At 41.0% G+C, this 24618-nt stretch overlaps 1 protein-coding gene and 1 non-coding gene across 4 annotated transcripts in view; one reads left to right on the top strand and one right to left on the bottom strand.

The window, feature by feature from the left end:
- Positions 1–24618, bottom strand: part of MCTP2 (multiple C2 and transmembrane domain containing 2) — a 284499-nt gene that overhangs the window by 64672 nt on the left and 195209 nt on the right. For all 3 annotated transcript variants that reach the window (XM_055417730.2, XM_088829687.1, XM_088829688.1), the window contains one exon: positions 23984–24103. In XM_055417730.2, the coding sequence (XP_055273705.2) occupies positions 23984–24103 (120 nt within the window). The remainder of the gene's footprint in view (positions 1–23983; positions 24104–24618) is intronic.
- TRNAG-GCC (transfer RNA glycine (anticodon GCC)) lies at positions 10645–10716 on the top strand. Its single transcript has one exon. It is a non-coding gene; the product is annotated as a tRNA-Gly (tRNA).

Here is a 24618-nt window from a genome sequence, read left to right as displayed (position 1 = left end):
CCAAGCCTGCAACCAATTCAAATGTGCTTCTAGAGTAGAATGGGTAAATAATTTATGCATCAAGTTAAATATCATACAGAATGAAGATACTCGAAGGTCACATATTGACCACATGGATGCAGGTCAAAAAGTGAGTGAAATGATTTGCAAGTCACACAGAAAGACCTAAAAGTATTACATGATTCCTTTATAAAATCTTTAAAAAGCAGACAAAATTGAATTACACTGTTCAAAGATAGACGCAAAGGTGGTAAAACCACAAAGAGAAAATGACACAACATTCAGTGCCACTGTTACTTCTGGGGATAAAGGAAGAAGGATTCAGTAGTAAAGAGGCAGAGGCTGATTCTGAAGTATGAAGTGGCAGACTTCTAAAGCAGTAACAGCTTTCAATTTAAAGCTGGGTGGAAGTAAACAAGGGGGTTTCCTGGGTGGCGCGGTGGTAAAGGACCCGCCTGCCAATACAGGAGATGCAAGAGATGTGGGGTCAGGAAGATCCCTTGGAGAAGGAAATGGTAACCCACTCCAGTATTCGTGCCTGGAAAATCCCCTGCACAGAGGAGCCTGGCAGCTACAGTCCATGGGGTCCCAAGAGTCAGACATGACTGAAGTGACTAAGCTCTGTCCAGGGTTACAGACCCAGGTGCCCATGAGGGTCAGGGTAAAATATAAAGTACAGGAAGCCCGGGTGTCAGATCAGAAGGAGTGGTGACCAGGGTATACTCAGATTGCAACTCTTTTCCAACTACAGCAGTTTTCATGTGAGATTAGGATTAGGTTTCATGTTACCCAGTACTTTGATTTTTCAAAAACTCAAGATAGGAGTGAACTACTAATGCATGCAACTTGGACGGATCTGAAAGCCATTATAATGAGTGGGAAAAAATGCATCTGCGAAGGTTACCTAATATAAGATTCCTTCTATATGACAGTCGAGAAGTGACAAAATTATGGTGATGATGATCGGTAAGTGGTTGCCAGGGCTACAGCTGGGGGTGTGTGAACATTAAGGGGTAATACAAATGAGCTTTTCACGATGATAGAACTTTCCTCGAGACACAGGAACCAGGCACTGAGAAGGAAAACATAGGCCAGTTTGTGGAAAGACCTGTGTGCCATGGTAGTAAGTTGAAGATATGATCCTAAACTAAATGGGAATTCTTAAATTGATTTTTAAAGAGAATAATAATAAGACCAAATATTTAACTAGATAGTTCTAGTAGTGAAGTACACTTAATTATGGAAATGTGTATGTGTGTGCCATGTCCTCAGTCGTGTCTGATTCTCTGCAACCCCATGGACTATACCCTGCCAGGTTTCTCTGTCCGTGGAATTTTCCAGGCAAGAATACTGGAGTGGGTTCCACTTCCTCCTCCAGCCATCCTTCCTGAACTAGGGATTGAACCTGGGTCTCCCATATCTCCTGCACTGCAGGAGGATTCTTCGTGCACTGGGAGTCATCAGGGTAACACTGATGGAAATGCGGTAAGGAAATAAGAAACAAAAATTCTATAAACAGAAATGGTGAAAGCAAATGGGCAAAATCACTTCTATGGGATGCTGAAGGATGTTCTACAGAGACTATAGATTTTTTGTTTCTTTAACATGGATTCCCTTGTGGCTAAGCTGGTAAAGAATTTGCCTGCAATGCAGGAGACCTGGGTTCAATCCCTGGGTTGAGAAGATCCCCTGGAGAAAGGAAAGTATTGAGTCCATGGGGTCAGAAAGAGTTGGATATGACTGAGTCACTTTCACTTTCACTTTTAAACATGGAATAGACTGATTCACTGCAGGGAATCAGGTATGGAAATGCCATGGATCTTATGCCCAGTAACATTCACTTACCAGGAATTACTTCTGAGTCTTAGACAAACCTTCAATCACTTCTTGTCCCCTTAGCCCATGTGTTCCTCTCTCTGCTGGGGTTCTGATACCCAAGATCTGCTGTGTGGAGAGTGACACAGCTTCCGGCTAGATGTCTGACCCCACTAATATCCCACTTACATCTATGGATAGATCAACTAAACAGAAAATTAGGAAACACAAACTTTAAATGATACAGTAGACCAGTTAGACATAATAGATATCTATAGGACATTTGACCCCAAAACAATGAATTTCACCTCTTTCTCAAGCGCATATGGAACCTTTTCCAGGATAGATCACATCCTGGGCCATAAATCTAGCCTTGGTAAATTCAAAAAAATTGAAATCATTCCAAGCATCTTTTCTAACCATAACGCATAAGATTAGATCTCAATTACAGGAGAAAAACTATTAAAAATGCCAACATATGGAGGCTGAACAACACGCTGCTGAATAATGAACAAATCATAGAAGAAATCAAAAGAGACATCAAAATATGCATAGAAATGAATGAAAATGGAAACACAACAACCCAAAACCTCTGGGACACTGTAAAAGCAGTGCTAAGGGGGAAGTTCATAGCAATACAGGCACACCTCAAGAAACAAGAAAAAAGTCAACTAAATAACCTAACTCTACATCTAAAGAAAGTAGAAAAGGAAGAAATGAAGAACCCCAGGGTTAGTAGAAGGAAAGAAGTCATAAAAATTAGGGCAGAGATAAATGCAAAAGAAACAAAAGAGACCCTAGCAAAAATCAACAAAGCCAAAAGCTGGTTCTTTGAGAAGGTAAATAAAATTGACAAACCACTAGCCAGACTCATCAAGAAACAAAGGGAGAAGAACCAAATCAATAAAATTAGAAATGAAAATGGAGAGATCACAACCGACAACACAGAAATACAAAGGATTATTAGAGAATACGATCAGCAATTATATGGCAATAAAATGAATAACCTGGAAGAAATGGACAAATTCCTCGTAAAGTACACCTTTCCAAAACTGAACCAGGAAAAATAGAAAATCTGAACAGACCCATCACAAGCATGGAACTAGAGGCTGTAATCAGAAATCTTCCAGCAAACAAAAGCCCAGGTCCAGACGGCTTAACAGCTGAATTCTACTAAAAATTTAGAGAAGAGCTAACACCTATTCTGCTCTAACTCGGCCAGAAAATTGCTGAGGAAGGGAAACTTCCAAACTCATTCTATGAGGCCACCATCACCCTAATCCCAAAACCTGGTAAAGATCCCACAAAAAAAGAAAACTACAGACCAATATCACTGATGAACATAGATGCAAAAATCCTTAACAAAATTCTAGCAATCAGAATCCAACAACACATTAAGAAGATCATACATCATGACCAAGTGGCTTTATCCCAGGAATGCAAGGATTCTTCAATATCTGCAAATCAATCAACGTAATACACCACATTAGCAAACTGAAAAATAAAAATCATATGATTATTTCAATAGATGCAGAGAAAGCCTTCGACAAAATTCAACATCCATTTATGATAAAAACCCTCCAGAAAGTGGGAATAGAAGGGACATACCACAACATAATAAAAGCTATACATGACAAACCCACAGCAAACATTATCCTCAATGGTGAAAAACTGAAAGCATTTCCCCTAAAGTCAGGAACAAGACAAGGGTGCCCACTCTCACCACTACTATTCAACATAGTTCTGGAAGTTTTGGCCACAGCAATCAGAACACAAAAAGACATAAAAGGAATACAAATTGGAAAAGTAGAAGTAAAACTTTCACTGTTCGCTGATGACATGATCCTCTACACAAAAAACCCTAAAGATTCTACCAGAAAACTACTAGAGCTAATCAATGAATACAGTAAAGTTGCAGGATATAAAATCAACACACAGAAATCACTTCAATTCCTATACACTAATAATGAGAAAATAGAAAGAATAATTAAGGAAACTATTCCATTCACTGTTGCAACGAAAAGAATTAAATACTTAGGAATACATCTACCTAAGGAAACAAAAGACTTGTACATAGAAAACTATAAAACATAGTGAAAGTAATCAAAGAGGACACTAATAGATGGAGAAATATACCGTGTTCGTGGATTGGAAGAATAAATATTGTAAAAATGAGTATACTACCCAAAGTAATTTATACATTCAATGCAATCCCTATCAAGCTACCAACAATATTTTTCACAGAGCTAGAACAAATAATCTCACAATTTGTATGGAAATACAAAAAACCTCGAATAGCCAAAGCAATCTTGAGGAAGAAAAATGGAACTGGGGGAATTAACCTGTTGGACATCAGGCTCAACTACAAAGCCACAGTCATCAAGACAGTATGGTACTGGCATAAAGACAGAAATATAGATCAATGGAACAAAATAGAAAGCCCAGAGATAAATCCACGCACCTATGGACACCTTATCTTTGACAAAGGAGGCAAGAATATAAAATGGAGAATAGACAGTCTCTTTAACAAGTGGTGCTGGGAAACTGGTCAGCCACTTGTAAAAGAATGAAACTAGAACACTTCCTAACACCATACACCAAAATAAACTCAAAATGGATTAGAGAGCTAAATGTAAGACCAGAAACTATAAAACTCCTAGAGGAGAACGTAGGCAAAACACTCTCTGACATAAATCACAGCAGGATCCTCCAAGACGCACCTCCCAGAATATTGGAAATAAAAGCAAAAATAAACAAATGGGACCTAATTAAAATCAAAAGCTTCTTCACAGCAAAGGAAACTATAAGCAAGGTGAAAATATAGCCTTCAGAATGGGAGAAAATAATAGCAAATGAAGCAACTGATAAAGGATTAATCTCCAAAATATACAACCTGCAGCTCAATTCCAGAAAAATAAATGACCCAATCAAAAAATGGGCCAAAGAACTAAACAGACATTTCTCCAAAGAAGACATAAAGATGGCTAACAAACACATGAAAAAATGCTCGACATCCCTCATAATCAGAGAAATGCAAATCAAAACCACAATGAGATACCATTTCACACCAGTCAGAATGGCTGCTATCCAAAAGTCTACAGGCAATAACTGCTGGAGAGGGTGTGGAGAGAAGGGAACCCTCTTACACTGTTGGTGGGAATGCAAACTAGTACAGCCACTATGGAGAACAGTGTGGAGATTCCTCAAAAAACTGGAAATAGAACTGCCATATGATCCAGCGATCGCACTCCTGGGCATACACACCGAGGAAACCAGAATTGAAAGAAACACATGTACTCCAATGTTCATTGCAGCACTGTTTATAATAGCCAGGACATGGAAGCAACCTAGATGTCCATCTGCAGACGAATGGATAAGAGAGCTTTGGTACATATACACAATGGAGTATTACTCAGCCATTAAAAAGAATGCATTTGAACCAGTTCTAATGAGGTGGATGAAACTGGAGCCTATTATACAGAGTGAAGTAAGCCAGAAAGAAAAACACCAATACAGTATACTAACGCATATATATGGAATTTAGAAAGATGCAAATGATAACCCTGTATACAAGACAGCAAAAGAGACAGAGATGTATAGAACAATCTTTGGGACTCTGTGGGAGAGGGTGAGGGTGGGATGGTTTGGGAAAATGGCATTGAAACATGTATATTATCATATGTGAAACGAATCGCCAGTTCAAGGTCGATGCATGTTTCAGGATGCTCAGGGCTGGTGTGCGGGGATGACCCAGAGGGAGGATAAAGGGAGGAGGGAGGTGGGAGGGGGGTTCGGGAAGGGGAACTCATGTACACCTGGGGCGGATTCATCAATGTATGGCAAAACCAACCAATATAATATTGTAAAATAATTAGCCTCCAATAAAAATAAAAATTAAAAAAAATAAATAAATGTACTGATAAGTGTCTCACTCATTTCGGAGGTGTAATTACTGGCACTGTGGGCACCCTCGGTGGGAAAAGTCTGATGGGGCTCGAATTGTACTCTAAGGGACAACACATTCTCTACAAGTGTTCGCTGACTTTGCTCACATGAACATCAAGCTGTAATTGGGACTAAAAACTTCAACTGAACACTGAAGACTTACTCCTTCATATTCATAGAAATATTGGATCAGAATGAATACAGGAAAAATGCTCCAGGTAATAAAGCAAGTGTATCTAATTAGCATTAGCACAGTGATGGAATAAAGCAGTTCACTGTATTAAGTTCCTCCACTTGCAGCTTTATTTCTGGCACTAAACTGAATCAGGGTTGCAATACATTCACATTAAGCCTGCAATAGCTCTGTATGCATTCAATGTGCTTAAAATAGACTAAGGTGCCTTAATTCAGAAAGCCTCCAACAGGGATTAGTGAGCGATGCTCTTTATAGCAAAGGACAATTCCTTTAGGGAACAGAATAAGAATGTCTTGGATGGTCTCCCATTACTCGGATCAACTACCTATTTGCTTTATCGAAAAGAAAATTGAGCTTGTTTCAGAGCCACTAACAATAAAAAGGATGCCAAGTTTGGATCTTCCTTTCCCTTAAAAATGCTCTCAGGAGTCCTGAGTTTATTTTAATCCAAACAGATTTCTGACAACACTGGGCATCACTATAAACTGGGAAGAAACCTAAAATATGGTGTTTCAGCATGTATGTCCACACACACATACTCATACATACACACACCCTCAAACATACACACACACACACTCATACATACACACATACCACTCACACTCAAACAAGCTTCTGCCCCCCAAAACAATAGCTCAAATCAAAGCCCTGCTGCGCAAGTACAAATTCCATTTTTGGCCTCTTATGTTTAAAATCTGTCGCATCACGTAAGCAAATATGCCCAAAACAAGCACCAATATTCCTAAAACAAGCATAATCCTATTTAAAGATGCCGTGTGAATTTCACTGTTTTTCCTTTCAAACAAAAAATAATAAGTTTGATGACACGAACAGAAAATAAAAGTCTTCCTCAGCTTTTTTAGGATCAGATCCATTTACGTGCAGAGTGAAACTATTTTACAAGGTCCTTTAAAATCCAAGAGGCAGATGTTCAGGTAAAAGCGAAGCCAGGAGACTGTTTATTTTAATAAAGCTATTATATGCGCTGCTCCAAATTAGGAGTGGCATTGAGGCTAGGGCATGTCTAAACCATCACCACCTGTCTGCCCTGAAAAATCAATTAAAGTCGCACTTTCACAGCACGGCCTTTCTAACCAATAAAACTTAGACAGCTTCATCATGAGACTTGAGTCGCTCAGAGGGGATGTATTTGAAACCTGAACCGTTCGTCTTACACTCCTGCCCTGCTTGTGTTCATATAAACCAACCACAGTAAAGCTGGCCTTCAGGGCCAGTGGGAGAAATCAGAGGGAGAAAGGGATGAAAATAGGAAAGAAAAAGAGATAGACTCTGACTCCCACTGGTTTCATCCTGAGCATCACACCTCCTTTTGGTGAATTCCAGTAATTTCTTCAAAGGCTCTCCCCCCACCCCACCTTTTTTTTTTCTTTTTTTTCTCCTTCAAAACAGAATCCTGGGCTACATTTTCTGTGCAAGAGAAGAGATCCAACTTTGCAAGTTGAAAGCAAGGGCAGGAAAGCCATCCCAAGTGTTTTAGTAATTAAACGAATATGCATAATGAACCATATGCCCAAAGGGCCTGTTCTTCATGCGGGCCAGATTTTTGTTTGAATTTTTAATTTTTATATACACGTGAAGCATTCAGTGTAATCTACCAACAGTGCAAGGGAACATACAAGAAGAAGAAGTGCAAGGGACAGTCCATGTAGGAGCAGGCACGGGAGACCCGGGAGAAATTCTCTCCTGAAGATATTGATTCGAATGCTGTTTTCCCCCCTCGAGCAATAGTTCTCGTCATCTGCTTGGAGGCTTCGGGAGACGTGTGTAACGTATACACTGACAGCTTTACACAATATGAGTAAAATACAGTGCCGTCAGCTGAAAAGTGTGAAAGTCCCGTGGGACAAACAAGGATTTCTTTAAAAAAAAAAAAAAATCCATCTACAGCCATCATTCAGACTACCATCTCGATTTACAGGGAATCCTCCCAAGTCTCTTCTGGAAGCAACATAAATATTATATTGCAGGCTCTTGGCCACATATATTAGCAATCTGAACTGATCTCAGAGGAATTCTTATCTCTCAATGATGCAACTGTACATAGTGGGCAGAAAATGCTCAGGATGAAATGCAAGCTTGCCCTTCCCACTCCTCCAGCAAGGCTGACTATGAATTTAAGGAGTGCAATATGGTGCCTGCAACATACAGAGCCCTAGGATTTCCTGCACTTCCATCATGGAAGAATTGGTAAAAGCTTCCTTTAAGCTTTTCGGTGTTACTTAGAAAATGCTGAGTTAAAATCAAAGCAATGTAAGAGATACAGAGTCTGATTAAAATTATGATCTCAGCTTTCGGACACCACACAAGAATAAGGAAGCGTTCTTTAATGCAGAAAGTGAGGTTTTAAAAAATATGTTTGCACAGCTTATGAAATTTCCAATGATGTCCTGGACAAAGTTATCAGGTCTATGTGTGGGTCAGTCTTATACGTGCCTAATTCAAGATAAGTATTTCAGAATTGCGTGTGTGTATGTGTTTGTGTGGTGGTGGGGGAAGCGGCAGAGAGGAAATGCTAAAGTCCACTATTTCTTACATCTGTTTTTACTGGAAATAACTTCAATGCAAAATGCCACAGTGGCCCTTATGGCATTGAGAAAAGATTATGAAAACAAATCTGATCAAAAGTCAAAGTGAACCCTTGGACTTCTTTCAGCCGCCCTTTTCTGAACACGGATATGCTGTCGTTTTCACAACGTAAACACCAGCGATGGAATGCAAAGTATTTAAAGAGCAAGTCATAATGGAGCTGTAAATAACATCTCTCATTGCTTTCACTCTTAATTCAGAGTTTATGCCTTTGACACTGGCAAGGCTACTTGATCTAGTGGTCTCAGCGGAAAGACAGATAAACTTCAACTGCAGGCAGAAGACAAAAACTGACAAGGAGCATCACCTTTCCTGACTGTTTAAATCCTTTAAGGAAGTGTTGGAGCAATTAGAGAGGGAGTGTAATCTTTGCAGAGTGCATTAACACTCTCCGACCTCCCAGACAATAGATCAGACCTCAGACACATAATGCTTCCCTAAGGCTTTTTAGCCAGTATATTTGATCTCTTAGTCACTGCGTGTGTGTGACTACAGGTATCATCCACGTAGAAGGCATTATTCATTAGCACTACTGTCCACTGCCTCCGACACTGGAAAGTAATCAAGCAAAAAGCAGGAAAATCACCATAATCCATAGCAGTATTTCCTGCATCTTTAAGATGTTCTGGGGTGTGGTTTAAGGGTGAGTCTAGACTTCAGGAAAATAATCTTTCCCCATTCTCTTATTATTTTTTCTTAAGCTACAGATTTCATTCTGTAAAAGGGAATTTGTTTTATATGGATGTGTGTGGGGGAAGGGGACGACCTCCAAAGCACTGGATGCTCTTTGTCTATAATATGAACTTCAGAATAGATTCATTGAGAAAAACATATGTGTGATAAACAACACCGTAATACACAAAAGAAAGCAAAGGGAGGAAGTCAAATAAACTCCCTGCACTGCAAGCTTTTAAATCTTCATCTATCCTGCATGTTACACGGCAGGACACACTGTTAAGGCAGTAACCTATTTCCTGACGAACACATCCTGTTGCAACTGCTAATCTCACAGTAGAAGCTTGGCTTTTACCATTTATTAGAAACATTTTCAAGAACTGCTTACTATGATATATTTTTTAATGGATTAGATTTGTGGTCAGTTGCTAACAGAGCAAAGAACTGAATATTCTTTACATGAAAGCAGAAAAATAGGTTTTTCGAGAGTCTGACTTGCTATCCTCATGAGGAATTGGAATAGCAATTGAAATAGAATATAAGAAGGCTAGAAGGTTCCTTTTCTCTTCTCTTTTCCCCCTTTGTAAGAAATTCTGTAGTTTGAGGGTATAGCAGACAAGACCTTATTGGTTCCAAACTTCATAAGACTTAGCAAAATGTTCAGGAGAGGGACAAAGACTGAATTTCGCACAATTTGCTCGAGACTATCATAGCTGTCTGTTGATGACACTCAACATCTACAGCCTAAAGTATTTAAACCAAAATAATTACATTTTCTGGAATCAAGGCAGTTCCCCTTGAAAATGTGCACTGCAAAGGTTTTTTAAATGAGGCTACTTGAAAAGAGGAGAGCTGAAAATTAGCTTTATGTTTAAGCAAATCACTTCAGAGTTTGCATCTTCAAACCCAAGCTTAAGGAAAAATGGCAAATGAAAATACATATTTGCAAAAAGAAATTTAAGAATTTTGAACATTAACTAGCAGGGAATAAATATCTATTGAATGTTTTAACTTTGCTTGAACAATGCCTGATATTTAAAATGAAATAATTAAAATAACTAAAAACTGTTATCATATCCACTATACAATTTCTTGGAGAAGGAAATGGCAACCCACTCCAGTGTTCTTGCCTGGAGAATCCCAGGGACGGAGGGGCCTGGTGGGCTGCCATCTATGGGGTTGTGCGGAGTTGGACATGACTGAAGGACTTAACAGAGGCAGCATACAGTTTCTAGTGTTCTCACAACAAATTGTTTATGTTGTGTTTTTATTGCTGGATAAAATAAATAGTTTTCAAAGAATCTGTGATTCTGCTCAAATTAAAACTAACCTTCAACAACTGGCTAAGGAAGAAAATGCCCTATGGAAGCAACTGATTTTATCTTTTGACACACAAGAGGGCTTCCCAAGTGGCTTAGTGGTAAAGTATCTGCCTGCCAATGCAGGAGACACAGGTTCAATCCCTGAGTTGGGAAGATCCTCTGGAGGAGGAAATGACACACAAGAAAACATACACATGCAAACACACACACACACACACACACGTATCACTAAACTTATGCAACTTAGCACTCAATAGCAAAAGACTTTACAAACCTAACCAATGGTACAGGCATCAAATTTTAGCTACAGGTTAAGAAAAGTAAAACAAAAAATTTTAAAAAGAGGCTTAAAATGGTTATTTGCCATATAAAATCTGTACCAGTTCAGCAGTAACCTAGATCTTATCTCTTGTGCTTACAGATGAACAAGCCGCAGAATATCCGAGAAAATTTTTATAAAAACAGAGATTACATAACATGCATATTTGAATTTTTTCTAATGTAATGATTTCTGCCTGCAGATGACTGTATCAAATTAAAAATAAATTACCAAAATTAAAATCCCCGAGAAACTGCACAGAAATTTACTTTGGGACTTTTATCATTTATGAGTTTCTATCGCCACCTGCAGGACTGCCTTCAAGTAAACTCCAGCAATGGAAAGGTTATCTGGTATCCTTTCTCTTTTCCCTTTTCCTTTCTCCTCTTCCCTTTCTTGGGTGTGGTCACGCATGTGTGCATGCACATGCACCAAAAGTCCAGGTAATCAATTATTTTTCCCTTGAAACGTGTCCATTACTAAAAGTTTAAAGACCACCAATGAAAAGAAAAATAAAACTTACAGAAAGAAGCGAAGGTGACTGAGGCCTAGGTAGCTAATTTTTTAACAGCTAAACACACATCACATTTTCCTATTTTGCAAAGTAGAAACTGGAGGGGAAACCAGTCTACAGAAATTTCCTCAATGTGAGGCCTTCAACACTTTCCAAGGCACTTTTACTATGGAATAGTTGAAAATAAAGTTTACAGTTGCATGTGCCTGGCTTATACCAGGGCAGAAGAAATGTTGCTGTTTGCAAATTCATACTTAATATTCTGCTGCTCTTTAAAACAAGAGACAAATGCGAGACAATATTTTGCTAAAAGTGTTCAGTTCAGTTCTTCAGTCATGTACTCTTTGTGACCCCATGGACTGCAGCACACCAGGCTTCCCTGTCCATCACCAACTCTCAGAGCTTGCTCAAACTCATGTCCATTGAGTCAGTGATGCCATCCAACCATCTCATCCTCTGTCGTCCCCTTCTCCTCCTGCCTTCAATCTAGAAGTGTTACTACAGTCTAATGTGTAAGAACAAGTTGAAGAGAAGTCACTTACATGCCCAGAACATGCAAACACTGACTATCATCCTCATCAGTCTCACCCTCAGCAGCACAGAGTCCCCATCAAGTCCTGATGAGGGACACTCATCTGCTGTGAGGAGAGGGCCAGTCAAGGACTTCCCCGGCGGTCCAGTGGATAAGAGTCCACCCGCCAATGCAGGGGTCACAAGTTCGATCCCTGATCCAGGAAGATCCCACATACCACGGGGCACCTAGGCCTGTGCCCCACAGCTACTGAAGCCCGAGCTCCAGAGCTCACACGCAACAACCACTGAGCCCGCATGCCCAGCACCCGTGCTCACAACAGAAGGCCCCACAATGAGAAGCCCGAGCCCCACAACGAGAGAGCAGCTCCCATCCGCTGCAACTCGAGAAAGCTCATGGGCAGCAAGGAAGACCCAGTGCAACTGAGAATAAAAACAAGTAAATAAACAATTTTTTACAAAGACAAGAAAAGGGCCAGCTAAGCCCACACCAAGTAGCATTATAGATATTCGGTCCCCCCAGGGCATATTCCCCTCTGGGTAGCGACTCTCCAGACGCATATTTTCCAAAGGTAAGACTTGCAGAAAAGTGTGTTTTTAAAGAACTTTTAAAAGCACAATCTGTGGACACTGTGTAGATACCACTCATACTCATGAAATGAAACCATCATCGCAAAATTTATGACCACCCAAGCCACATGTTGTGAAAATGGCATTAGGGCTGACGATCCTCCATTCTAAAGGCCAGGAGGAAAAAAATCACTGTCCCAAACCTTCGATTTCTTCCCCTGTGAAAGAACATAGAGCTCCATGTTTTTCCAGACTTAAAATTGTAGCCATGGGGGTGTTGCCTTAATACCAACTGAGCTAAAGAATATATTCCTTTCTTTTTACTTTTCCTTGACAAAATCAAGTATCTCTGGCAGTGAGTTAAAAACAAAATTTTAAAAAGCGAGGACAGAAATAGGCAAGTCTATTTTAAGGGGCCAAAAAGCATGGATCTGGGTTATAAGAAAATCCCAAGGAGACTAAAATAGTCAGTAAACATTGAACAGGAATGGATTTAGATGATGACATAATAAACTGACTTTTTTATTTAGCTGTCTTCCTATCTTTTAAAATAAAAGTGGGAGCAAGAGTACCAGTCCAGTGAAACTCCCCCCCCCCCGGCAAATTAGCTCTATTATTTCAAAGGCCAATGACATGACTCCAAGCTCAGCACAGAAGGAGCAAAACACACCTTCCTGAATTATAAATCAAATGGCAAAAGTACAATATAATATAGTAAACCCCAACCAGACCACAAAGAAGGCTTCTCTCCATAAACATCAGATCAGGCAGCTCGAATGATTACCATGCTCTCTTGTAACTGTCATCTGTGGTGGGTCTAATTACAGGCTGCCCAGCGAGCATGCCCGCATCACACAGCAATAAAAGGGCCAGCGGCTCGCCAAGCCCAGCCAGACAAGGGAGAGCACGCGCCACCTAATGGGGAGCCTCGAAGATCAGCCAGAGATGCTAATAAAGATGACAGCTTCCAAACAAATGACAAAGCTCGGACCACCAAAAAGGCAATATTGAATTAGCTGGAAATGCAAGTGTTGAGCGTGGTTCTTCAACAGGTCAGAACTGAAGCAGGAAATTGGTCCTGTGTTCAGACACACGAGCACTCTATGCCTCTCTGCCCAAGCCCTCTCTTATTTCTAAATCTCCTTTTCCGTTTTTGCATCACACAAACTGTTTGCACAACCAGGTGTCATATATAGAAACAGATTGGGGGTGGGGGACACACTTGGCTCTGTAAGAATCAAAAATAAAATCCCTGCAGATTCAGGGGCTGTGGATCTGGGTTAGAGATTTGCCAGTTCCCCTCCTCCTCCCCCAGTGTTCCGACCAATGTCTTGTGGCCATCCAGCTGCAAATGAGCAGCAGCCCCCACCCCACCATGGACAGCCTCGAGAAAAAGTTGAGAAATGTACATCCAGAAAGATTACAATGAAGCTATTTTTGGCTGTTTCTGAATCTTACCCTCCAGTGGGGTCATGGGTTGCTATGGTCAGAATAGTAACTGAACTATAAACAGTAGCTGATAACAGATAGTGTGCCTGAGTTCCAGTACTCTTCTAAGCAGCACTGATTTGATGCCTGCAGTATACTCAATCCCAAGATAAGCAGTAAGGATGGATACACAGATAAAAGACTGGGCCTCTGTCATTCAGTCCACAGCTCACAATGTCCTAACACAATCCTTCAATCACACAGCCAAGTTGCACTGAATTTCTTAAGCATATGACATTACCCTGAAATATTAAAATAAAACCCCCCTTTTTTGATATAAAGAACATAATTTATTAGGCCAAACATGAAAAGTACTATCATAGCCTGAAAGATAGAACCCCGTGATTTGGCATTTCCATGCACATTAATCAGCCCTGGAGATAGTTGACTCTTACACATTAGCTACATAACACAGAAGACAATGCTTTGCATTTCAACCCCATCCTCAAACAGGTCCTTCACAACCTTTGCAATGAAATAGCAACTTTGTGTGTGTGTGCACACCAGTACCCACTTCAGTGAAGTTTTTCTCTGAGTTAGGGCAGCAACATCCAGCCTCCCCATAGCTAGTTAGTTCAGTTCAGTTCAGTTCAGTTTAGTTCAGTCCAGTCACTCAGTCGTGTACGACTCTTTGCGACCCCATGATTCCTACCCACATTTGTAGCTCATTTCATATGTTTAAAAATATTTGTGATTATTAATTTTCTCTCTAAAAGGGCAAGTTTAATTTTTCTTATGGTGTGCTTTAATAATTAAAAGGTTATCACTTTGGTTTCAAGCATAAGAGGAGCACACTGGAGGGAAGATAAGAGAAAGAAAGACAGGGAGCGGCAAAAGAGGTGTGAAGGGATGCTGGGGAGAGGCTGGGATGCAGGCGGATGGGGTGAGAAGGGCGGGAGGGATGGAAGGAGGAAGTGAGAGAAGAACAGAGGCAATGAGGATGCTCTCTGTTCAGTCACTCAGATGTGGCCAACTCTTCTGAGACCCCATAGACTGGAGTAGTCCGCCAGGCGCCTCTGTCCACAGGATTCTCCAGGCAAGAATATTGGAGTGGGTTGCCCTGCCCTCCTCCAGGGGATCTTTCTGACCCAGGGATCGAACCCGCATCTCCTGCGTTGGCAGATGGATTCCTTACCACAGAGTCACTGTGGAGGCCCAGGATAGACAGAGGACTTACTATGATCATTTCATCTCTGCACCTCCGTATCTAACACTGGACAACAGCTGTGAAAAGGGAGGGAGGGAAGCAAGGAAGGAGGCCGTGAAACGCGGCCCGGGTAGAGGAGGGACGTGGTCACTGAAGTTTTTTCTTTCTCTAAGATTTAAGTTCCGAGAGTCAGGATCAAGTTCAAATTAACTTGGTTAGGGTATCTCTGGAGAGCAGAGTGAACTAGACTGAATTTTCTGGACTCTGCAAAGAACAACGGTCTCTAACCAGAAAATTCAGAGAAGGTGAAAAAGTGTGTGCTTACAAATACCTCCCAAGAGGAAGCGCAGGAAAGGCAGTAGGTAGAAACAAGAGGGTCCCCATCAGGGGCTGCGCTGACCAGAACCACTCACTAATTACCCACAGGGCCATGTGAAGACTGACAACATATGCTGTTCCAGAATTTAAAAAAATTAAGACCTAATGCTTACTAGTCAAAACTGGGATGCTCCAAAATACCAACTGACTTCATTCAGTATAGCTGGAATTCTGTCTGGAAATGCAATTCAATTATGAAACTGAAAATATAAACATGAAATATGCTAAAAATAGCTAAGAGTGTCCTTTTAAATTTTCAACAGATAATCTTTTAATGCAATTACTGTAATTTTATTAAATGGCATAATTAGTTAATGCCTGAGAAGATGTCAATAAAAGGTGCAATTATGTTGTAAAAAATTACAATCATAATGTACAATAATGGATTGTTCTTATGAAAAAAATTGCTGAAAAAGAACTTTATGGTATTTCTGAAAGTATGTTAGCTAGTCCTCTGTGAAAAGGAAGATTTTGGAGATCATGTTAAATCGAAAAATAATAAACTGGCAAATATCTTAAGCATCCTATGTAACATATTTAGAGATTTTTGCATATAAGTATACATTTTTGTAGCATTTAAGATGCCTAAAAATTTTTTTCCCAGACAACGTGGTGATTGTAACTGTGAATTTTTTTTTATATAGTCGATTAACAAGGTTGTGATAGCTTTGGGTGCACAGCAGAGCAATTGGGCCAAATATACACATACATCTATTCTCCCCCAAATTCTGTGAAGAAAGCTGAGTGCCCAAGAATTGATGCTTTTGAGATGTGGTACTGGAGAAGACTCTTGAGAGTCCCTTGGACTGCAAGGAGATCCAACCAGTCCATCCTAAAGGAGATCAGTCCTGAGTGTTCATTGAAAGGACTGATGCTAAAGTTGAAACTCCAATACTTTGGCCACTTCATGCGAAGAGCTGACTCACTAGAAAAGACTCTGATGCTGGGAGGGATTGGGGGCAGGAGGAGAAGGGGACGACAGAGAATGAGATGGCTGGATGGCATCACCGACTCGATGGACAAGAGTCTGGGTAAACTCCAGGAGTTGGTGATGGACAGGGAGGCCTGGCGTGGTGTGATTCACGGGGTCACAAAGAGTCGGACACAACTGAGCGACTGAACTGAACTGATTCTCCCCCAAACTCCCTTCCCATCCTGGTTTCTACATAACATTGAGCAGAGTTCCCTATGCTAGACAGTATGACCAACACTATTTTAATAGGCTGATCTGAAAACAAAACGTCCATTGTAGTCATTTGTAGCAAAGTAAATTCAATCTGAATTCTGTGGGCGACAGAAGGGGCAATTCTCCAGGTCTCATGAAATTTTTTCAAACTCTTCTCAGAAAACATTCAGCAGTATAACTTTCTGCTCCCCAAATGCCCTCTGCTTCTCAGTGCTGTGTGCACGTGTGTGTGTGTGCGTGTGTGTGTGTGCGTGTGTGTGTGTTTGCGCATGCGTGTGTGCGCATGCATATGTGTGTGTGTGCATGTGTGTGTGCGCGCACATTCATGCATGATGAAAAGGTTCATTCTGTCACAGTTGCTGTTGTTTTTCAGTTTCAATGTGAAATCATTTCACACTTCTCAAAATTACAGATCCCTAAAAGCTAAGAATTCTGTTTGTGTTAAGTAGAAGCTAGCAGTATGAAAGTGGAGAACTGTATTTTAACCTCATGGGGGGAGTTGATTGATGCTTTAAGTTATATATCATACTGCAGGACCTGTCAACTCTGAAGAATTAATTCTTCGGTTTCTACAATCAAGAAATACAAGGAAAAAGTCACAGATGTTAAAAGCATAGCTTTATGAAGATACCCATTGATATATGGTAGACTTAGATTGCTTTTTAACATCAAAGATCCAAGTAAAAATTTAATAAATAAGGAATCCATCAAAAATTCCCCACAGACTTCTCTCCCTGATACAAGAGGTAAGTGCCTGAAGATTGGTGAAAAAACAAAACTATATAAATGCAACTTTATTTTTACAGCATTGGGAGATCTTTGCTATTTAAAATAATCTTCTGATGATGCCAACTGTCAAGCAAATATTTTCTGTCATATGAAAAAAATCAATGCATTTTCGCCATGATATAACCTTAGGTCTTTTTATAGATAATACTGGGGGGCTTGTAAAATAGTTACCTAAGAGAAAAACAAAAACCCAGACAGTTGAGTGAACAATATAAGTGTCAAGATACAAAATTATCTTTTGAAAAAAAATTCAGTTCTTTTTAACTATCATCAAATAATGCATTTGCACTAGACATGGGACTATACACTAGAAATATGGGCCTTCCCACACTAGAAAATTAGGCTAATGCCTCTGAAAGCTATTGCTTTAAAATATTCTGTACTAATTTACTAATGTAGATAGTCACTCTTCTTGACTCCCAGCCCCTATTCTTAACAACTTGAAATACTTGAAGAAAATCTGAAAAGAACAGATTTCTTCCATGGTTCCTTCCTTTAGTTCTTTTCACTCTTCAATACCCCCAAGAAAATCTTTCTACATCATCTAAGGGCTTCCTCCAAAAGCAGGAAAAGATAACTCAGTCCTCAATTTGGGGCTTAGTCTAGAACCAAGCACTGAGGTTTTCCAGACCATGAAGCTGAATTCCAAGGATATCATAAGCATGTGATTCCCAAAGTCAGGGATGTTCCCCAAAGATGCTACAGACATTTCCACCTCTTGCTCCTTTTATTCCAGCTCTTGTGAACATAATGACTGTATCTGAGAATTATTCCTACCCATATATTGACAGTGTCTTTCTCCCAAAGCATCTTGGAATAGGCTTAACTCCCATTTGTAATATCTGGATACATATAGGAAGTGACTCACATGGTTGTTCCTAGAGTTATTATGTGACTGTGAGGTGCTATGTCACTTCAGTCTGACTCTTTGCAAAACTCTGGACTGTAACCCGCCAGCCTCGTCTGTCCATGGGATTCTCCAGACAAGAATACTGGAGTGGGTGGCCATTCCCTTCTTCAGGGGGTCCTCCTGACCCATCAATTAAACCCAACTCTCTTACCTCTCTTGCACTGGCAGGCGAGTTCTTTACCACTAGCGCCATCTGGGAAGAGTCATTATCTATCTACCTAACTGCAAGGACCACAATTCGTGTATTTGTCTCTAAGGACAAGGATCCTGAATACAAGGGTCCTTGAAATACAAAGACTACAATCACTGCATCTTTGGCATATATAAGAGGCAGTGTAGCCCAATGGCTAAGTGCAAGGACTCTAAATTCTGATGGTCTGAGTTGAAATCTCAGCTCTGCCTCTTAAATGCATATGAGCTTCATCACTTTATTATTAACCTTTATTTACCTTCCACGGGCTCATTTTTCTTATCTGTAAAAGGAGGGGAATACTGTAACTGGCACCTACACCTGCAGGTTGTTGTAAGAACTAAATGAACGGACATTTATGACACGCTTAGGATGGCACCTGACATGCAGCAAACACTGAAACAACATGAGCCATTAGTTATCCCTGGAGCTCAAAGCCTGTGACTGGGAATGATCATGAGCATGTATATAAAACACCATGTATATTTATAAATCCATTCACATGGAAATATACAGATGTGCTTCTTCTAGACATGATGCTTTAGCTACATGTGGCCTCTGTCAATAAGCTGACGTCTCATATGAACTTGTCTTTTAATTGGAGAAGCAAGACTGTGAAAATTTAAGCAAAAAACAATTAACTTTAACTTGAAGCAAGTCAAGTTCAGAAAATATAACACAGTAAGAAAAAAAAAATCTAGAAAACTTAGGGGAAGGAGAAAGACTCAAAAGCAGTAATAAGCAAGATTTCCCCTAATTATCCTAACAACAACAAAAGAAACCCTTGAGCCTATAGAAGCATGATTTAGAATTTGACTACTCTAAAAAAGTACACATTCAATGACCTACTGTACAGCACAGGGAACTATACTCAGTATCTTATAATAACCTATAAGGAAAAGAATCTGAAAAAAAATAGACATATACACATGTAACTGAATCACTTTGCTATACACCTGAAACTAACAACATTGTAAATCAACTATACTTCAAGAAAAGTTAAAGGAAAAGTCCACAATTAACTTCTCACAACAACAATGAATTAAACAGTATATAGCAACACTTATACAGCAGGTGTCAGGGAATTAAAGATAACTTTCTTCTTTTAGTATGGGGACCAGAACCACCCATCTTACGTGGAGAGGGGATTCATCCCCAGTGGGGTAGGTTGACGCTTAGACAGCATAAAAAGATAAATTTTCTCATGTTTGTTCATCTCCTTCTGACTGGACCCCACATGGACCTAGGTTTTCTTTTTCTCCTGTGATTCTGGGCCTAGATCTTCACAGGCTGCTTTCCTTTAACTCCTGCTTTCAACAAGATATGATATATTCATATACACATCCACAGGATCCCTTAGAAAATGTATGGCTTGCTTTCATAAAGTCTTAAAATTAACAGCCAGAATATCCTAAATATGATCCTATTACATTCCTGCTTTTTATCAGCTGAAAATAGACACACAGACATGTTGTTAGTAAGGCAACTTTATGTTTAACAGAAGTGAACAAAAATTCCTAGAGTTCTGCCCTTAGCTTGCAGTGTTGTACCTCTAGGGGAAGGACAAGCCCCAGTGGAGACTGGTTCAACCAACCCAGTTCTTTTCACATCTGGGCGATGAACCCTCAAACAGCACTTATCCTAATTTCTAACAGAGAAAGGCTTTTACATGCAGTCCTACTGTTAAATAAATCCTTGCCATAAGACCTTGCTTCAGGGAGTTCCCTGGTGGCAAAGTGGTAGAGGATCCATATTGCTACGCAGGGGACGTGGGTTTGATCCCTGGTCGGGGAACTAAGATCCCACAAGCCACAGAGCGACTAAGCCCGAGCGCCACAACAAGACAGTTCAGGGGCTGCGTCGAAAGGTTCTACAGGACACAATGAAGCCCCAGATGCTCCGACTAAGATCCAACAGGGCCAAATAAATGAATAAATATTTTAAAAAAGAAATTTAAATTATTGTTAAAAAGACCTTGCTTCAGACAGCACAAAAACTGTTCTGCCCCTGTAACGTCAGAGCAAGTGAAGAAGCGTGAACGAAGGCATCACATGGACGAATGAAGACCAGGAGCAGACTGTAGGAGAGTGCTTGTACCGCACCCCACAAGACAAATACGGTATTCCCACAGGGGACGGGAGGAGGGAAGCCAGGCTTCAGATTAGAGTCTTCCCTCCTCCCTGTCTGGCCCAGGTCACCGAGGGACCCAACATTCAGCAGAAAGACCACCCTGAAGGAAGCCCTACAGAGTCAGGGAAACGGCCAGTGGCAGCCCCCAGGTGTGGCTTCCCCCATCAGTCCTCCACAAGCAACTGATGGTAAGTCTGTAAGCAAGAGCCATGAAAGCAAAGTGTCTTTCGAAAAATAGGAAGGCTCGGCTACCTGTGATCTTATTTAAAAAAGAAATAAAAATAAGGGAGGCTATGACACATTTTGTATTTTATCCTAATAATGCATTTTCTTTAGGTGTTCTCGTGTTGGGGAGCATAAATGGTTTTAGAGTGACCAACATGATGGACAAAAACATTCTTGAATGAAATCACACATCTGCAGCTTAGGGAAGGGAGATACGCATGTCTACATCTGCAGTATCTCTTGAGATCCGCTGTGGATGGTCAGGGTCAACGTGAGACAGTCATTCAAAAGTCGAACTCCAAAGGACAACAGAAAATTAAGTGTATCTGAGTGAAGCTCTCAAGACAACCCAGAGAGAGAGAGAGCGTGGACGCATGGATCACTGGTAATTGACTCTGCATTTTTCCAGTGAGGTCCAGTGGAAAATGTTCCCTATCCACACTGCCAGTGGGGGCTCTCACAGTCCTGGATGCCTCCAAGGGATTCCTGCGAAATCGCATTTTGGCAAGCCAGCAAGAAGAGCACCCCTGTATCTTTCATGCCGTGGGACTGAGGGAGGTTCAAAGACCACGTGCCAGCCTGAACCTGGCAGCCAGGCTGGCAGAGGACTCTGCAACATGGTGTCGGCAAGGAGGGTTCACTCAGGTCGCAGGCGGTGCAGAAGCAGCCCCCCTGCCAAGGCTCTCTTCCTGGGTAGAAGCCCCCTCCATGAAACAACTTACTTCTATTCACTTGTGGTAATCTTTCTTCAGATCACGCTGACAGCCCATTAATCATTTCTGTCATCCCCCTACATAATCCAGTGCAACAGATCTCTTGTTTTTCTAAAAATCCCAGTGCCAGAAACCAAGCTCCAGAAAGAGGAAACCCTTTCCTCTTCCCAGTGGCTGGCCTGGGTGCCGAGAGGAAGAAGTTGCTAGTTGTGGTAAATGGCCTCTTTTGCCCAGAATCACAGAGAACATTCCCTGGAAAGTTTGTAAAGAGAATTCAGGTGGGAAACAGAGGCAGGGAGGCTGAAGAGGAACCTGACACGGGCAGCCGCCAGCTGAGGGGGAACGTGAGAAAGGAACATGGATGAATCAGCCCCCAGTCAAAGTCACATAGGGATTAAAGAAATCCTTCTTCATGGTGTAACCAAGGCCAATTGGTCCAGTAACTTTAAACCAAAGAAAAAGTATGTTAAAGGCCAAGGCTGCAGCCATCACAGAACTTCTGCCTCCCAAACCAATGAAAAACTAGCATTAACTAAAGACAAAACAGAATGAGCCCCAGTGGCTGAGAAAAGGCCTCTTGTGGAGTCAGTACACTGCTTACATAATAAAAGTGGAAGTGACTGAACCCACTGACCTCTGGGACTGACTTTTTTTTTCATGCAGATATGCCTGGTGGGTAGGAATGAGCCTCAGATAGGGTGCAGGGGATAGAAGAGCCACGATCGTGACTAGACTGCTCACACACGTATTAGGTCACATTGTGACCTGTACAAGGGACAGAAGTTAATGACATCACATAGAGGTCCCCACCATCTGGGATGTAATGCCTGACGACCTGAGGTGGAGCTGCTGCAATAAGAAGAGAAATAAACTGCACAATAAATGTGATAAACCTGAATCATCCTGGAACTATCCCCTCACCATCCACCCCTGGTCCCTAGAAAAACTGTCTTTCATGAAACCAGTCCTTGGTATCAAAAAGGTTGGGTACCACTGGCATAACACAGAAGGTGGAAGAAGAAAGGCTGAGTGGCTGTTTCTCCTCCCATGCCCGACGCTACCAATCTGATCAATGACAAGCTCCTTTACAGGCAAGGGAGGATGCCCCGAGATGCAAAGCGAGGACACTGTGCTCTTAATAACTTGCCAGTCCCTACTAGATTCTTGGACTCTTGGAGGTTGGCCCAGGTGGTCTGAAGATCATGTGCAGGTCTGAGATTCTGTTATTTCAGCATGCTCACAGGAAGCGCCGATGGTATTATAAAAGTGTATTTCACAGACATCATGGTTCTCCTCAGTGCTGTTGAGTCAACTTGTAGTAATCAGTTATGACTCAAGAGGTTTGATATGAACATATGTTTTTTATACCAAAGTCTGTCAATGATTTACTTGAAACATAAATTAGAGCAAGGCAGTCTTCATTTAGTCATGTGATTTTTCATCTGCCATTTTTCAAAAAACACCGGCACTTATGGGAAGAAGGAGAGAAACAGACCCGTATAGTGATTAGACAAATGATTATAACCACCGCCACAAGAACATTCGAAGTGATGCTCATGGACTACACAGTCCACGGATTCTCCAGGCCGGAACAATGGAGTGGGTAGCCTTTCCCTTCTCCAGGGGATCTTCCCAACCCAGGGATCAAACCCAGGTCTCCCACATGGCAGGTGGATTCTTTACCAGCTAAGCCACAAGGGAAGCCCAAGAATACTAGAGTGGGTAGCCTATCCCTTCTCCAGCAGATCTTTCCAACCCAGGAATTGAACAGGGGTCTGCTGCATTGCAAGTGGATTCTTTACCAACTGAGCTATCAGGGAAGCCTATCAAGAGATAGTATATATATATGAATATGAGTTGGGTGGCTCAGTGGGTAAAGAATCTGCCTGCAATGCAGGAGACTCAGGTTTGATCCCTCGGTTGGTAAGATCCTCTGGAGAAGGGAATGGCAACCCACTCCAGTATTCTTGCCTTGAGAATCCCGTGGATAGGGGAGCCTGTAGGGCTACAGTCCATGGGGTTGCAAGAGTTGGACACGACTGAGTGACTAAATCATGAGTTGGGTAAGTTAAAGGATTTCCAAGGATAAATTTGATAAGGATGGTCTTAGAAAGAAACCTCCTATACAGTCTCCTATGTCTCCTACATAATATATTTTAAGAAAGCGACTGTATGTCCTTTATTTTTTAAGTTTCCTTACTGGCATAAACTTCAGCTTTGCTGAATGTGCAGCATTCTGTTTCATCTAAGTATAATAAAACCCACCTGCCTTTGGATTTGGGACTCAGAGCAAATAATCTGATTTTTTTTTTTTTTAAAAGGAGCCTTACCATGAATGCTACTGTACTTCTCAGCGTGGATTCCCACTGGAAGCAGCTTTTAAGGAATTGCATTGTATTCCATATAGCCATGGTGAGTCTCTTCACTCGGTCTACATCTCTGGATAAGATCTGATTTTAAAAAAATGGAAAATAGGGAACGAGATTTACACACTTCAATTATTCTCTTTAGATCAGACGGCCTGGTCATTTAAATTATATTCTGTATAGCCACAAATTAACAAAACAATAAAGAAGAGTTGTACAATTTTTCTACAATTCATTTTTAAAATATGAGCATTCAGGGAGGTAAAGAAAATCCAATGCATTTTATAGCTCCTTTGAAGGAGAACAGGCTGTTTCAATAATGTTCAACACAAAACTGAGCTGGTAAAAAATACAGCCGTCAGGCATGTGATGTGTGTGAATCTGTGTATGTGTGTGTTTGAGAGAGACAGAGAGAATGGAGTGAGGATTTGTGCTGTTTAGTTTTTAGTTTGGAAGGAACTGGGTACTTTTAGTAGAAATCTACGTGTATTCTAGCTCATCACATCTAGAAGAAAAAGTCTATAAAGCTCCAATCCTTTGGCCACCTGATGTGAAGTGCCAACTCACTAGAGAAGACCCTGATGCTGGGAAAAACTGAG

Source organism: Moschus berezovskii, chromosome 21 (assembly GCF_049115385.1).
Source record: "Moschus berezovskii isolate FMDL1 chromosome 21, NW_MosBer_1.0, whole genome shotgun sequence".
In the NCBI taxonomy this organism is placed as follows: Eukaryota; Metazoa; Chordata; class Mammalia; order Artiodactyla; family Moschidae; genus Moschus; species Moschus berezovskii.
This window is presented reverse-complemented; position numbering and strand designations above follow the sequence as displayed.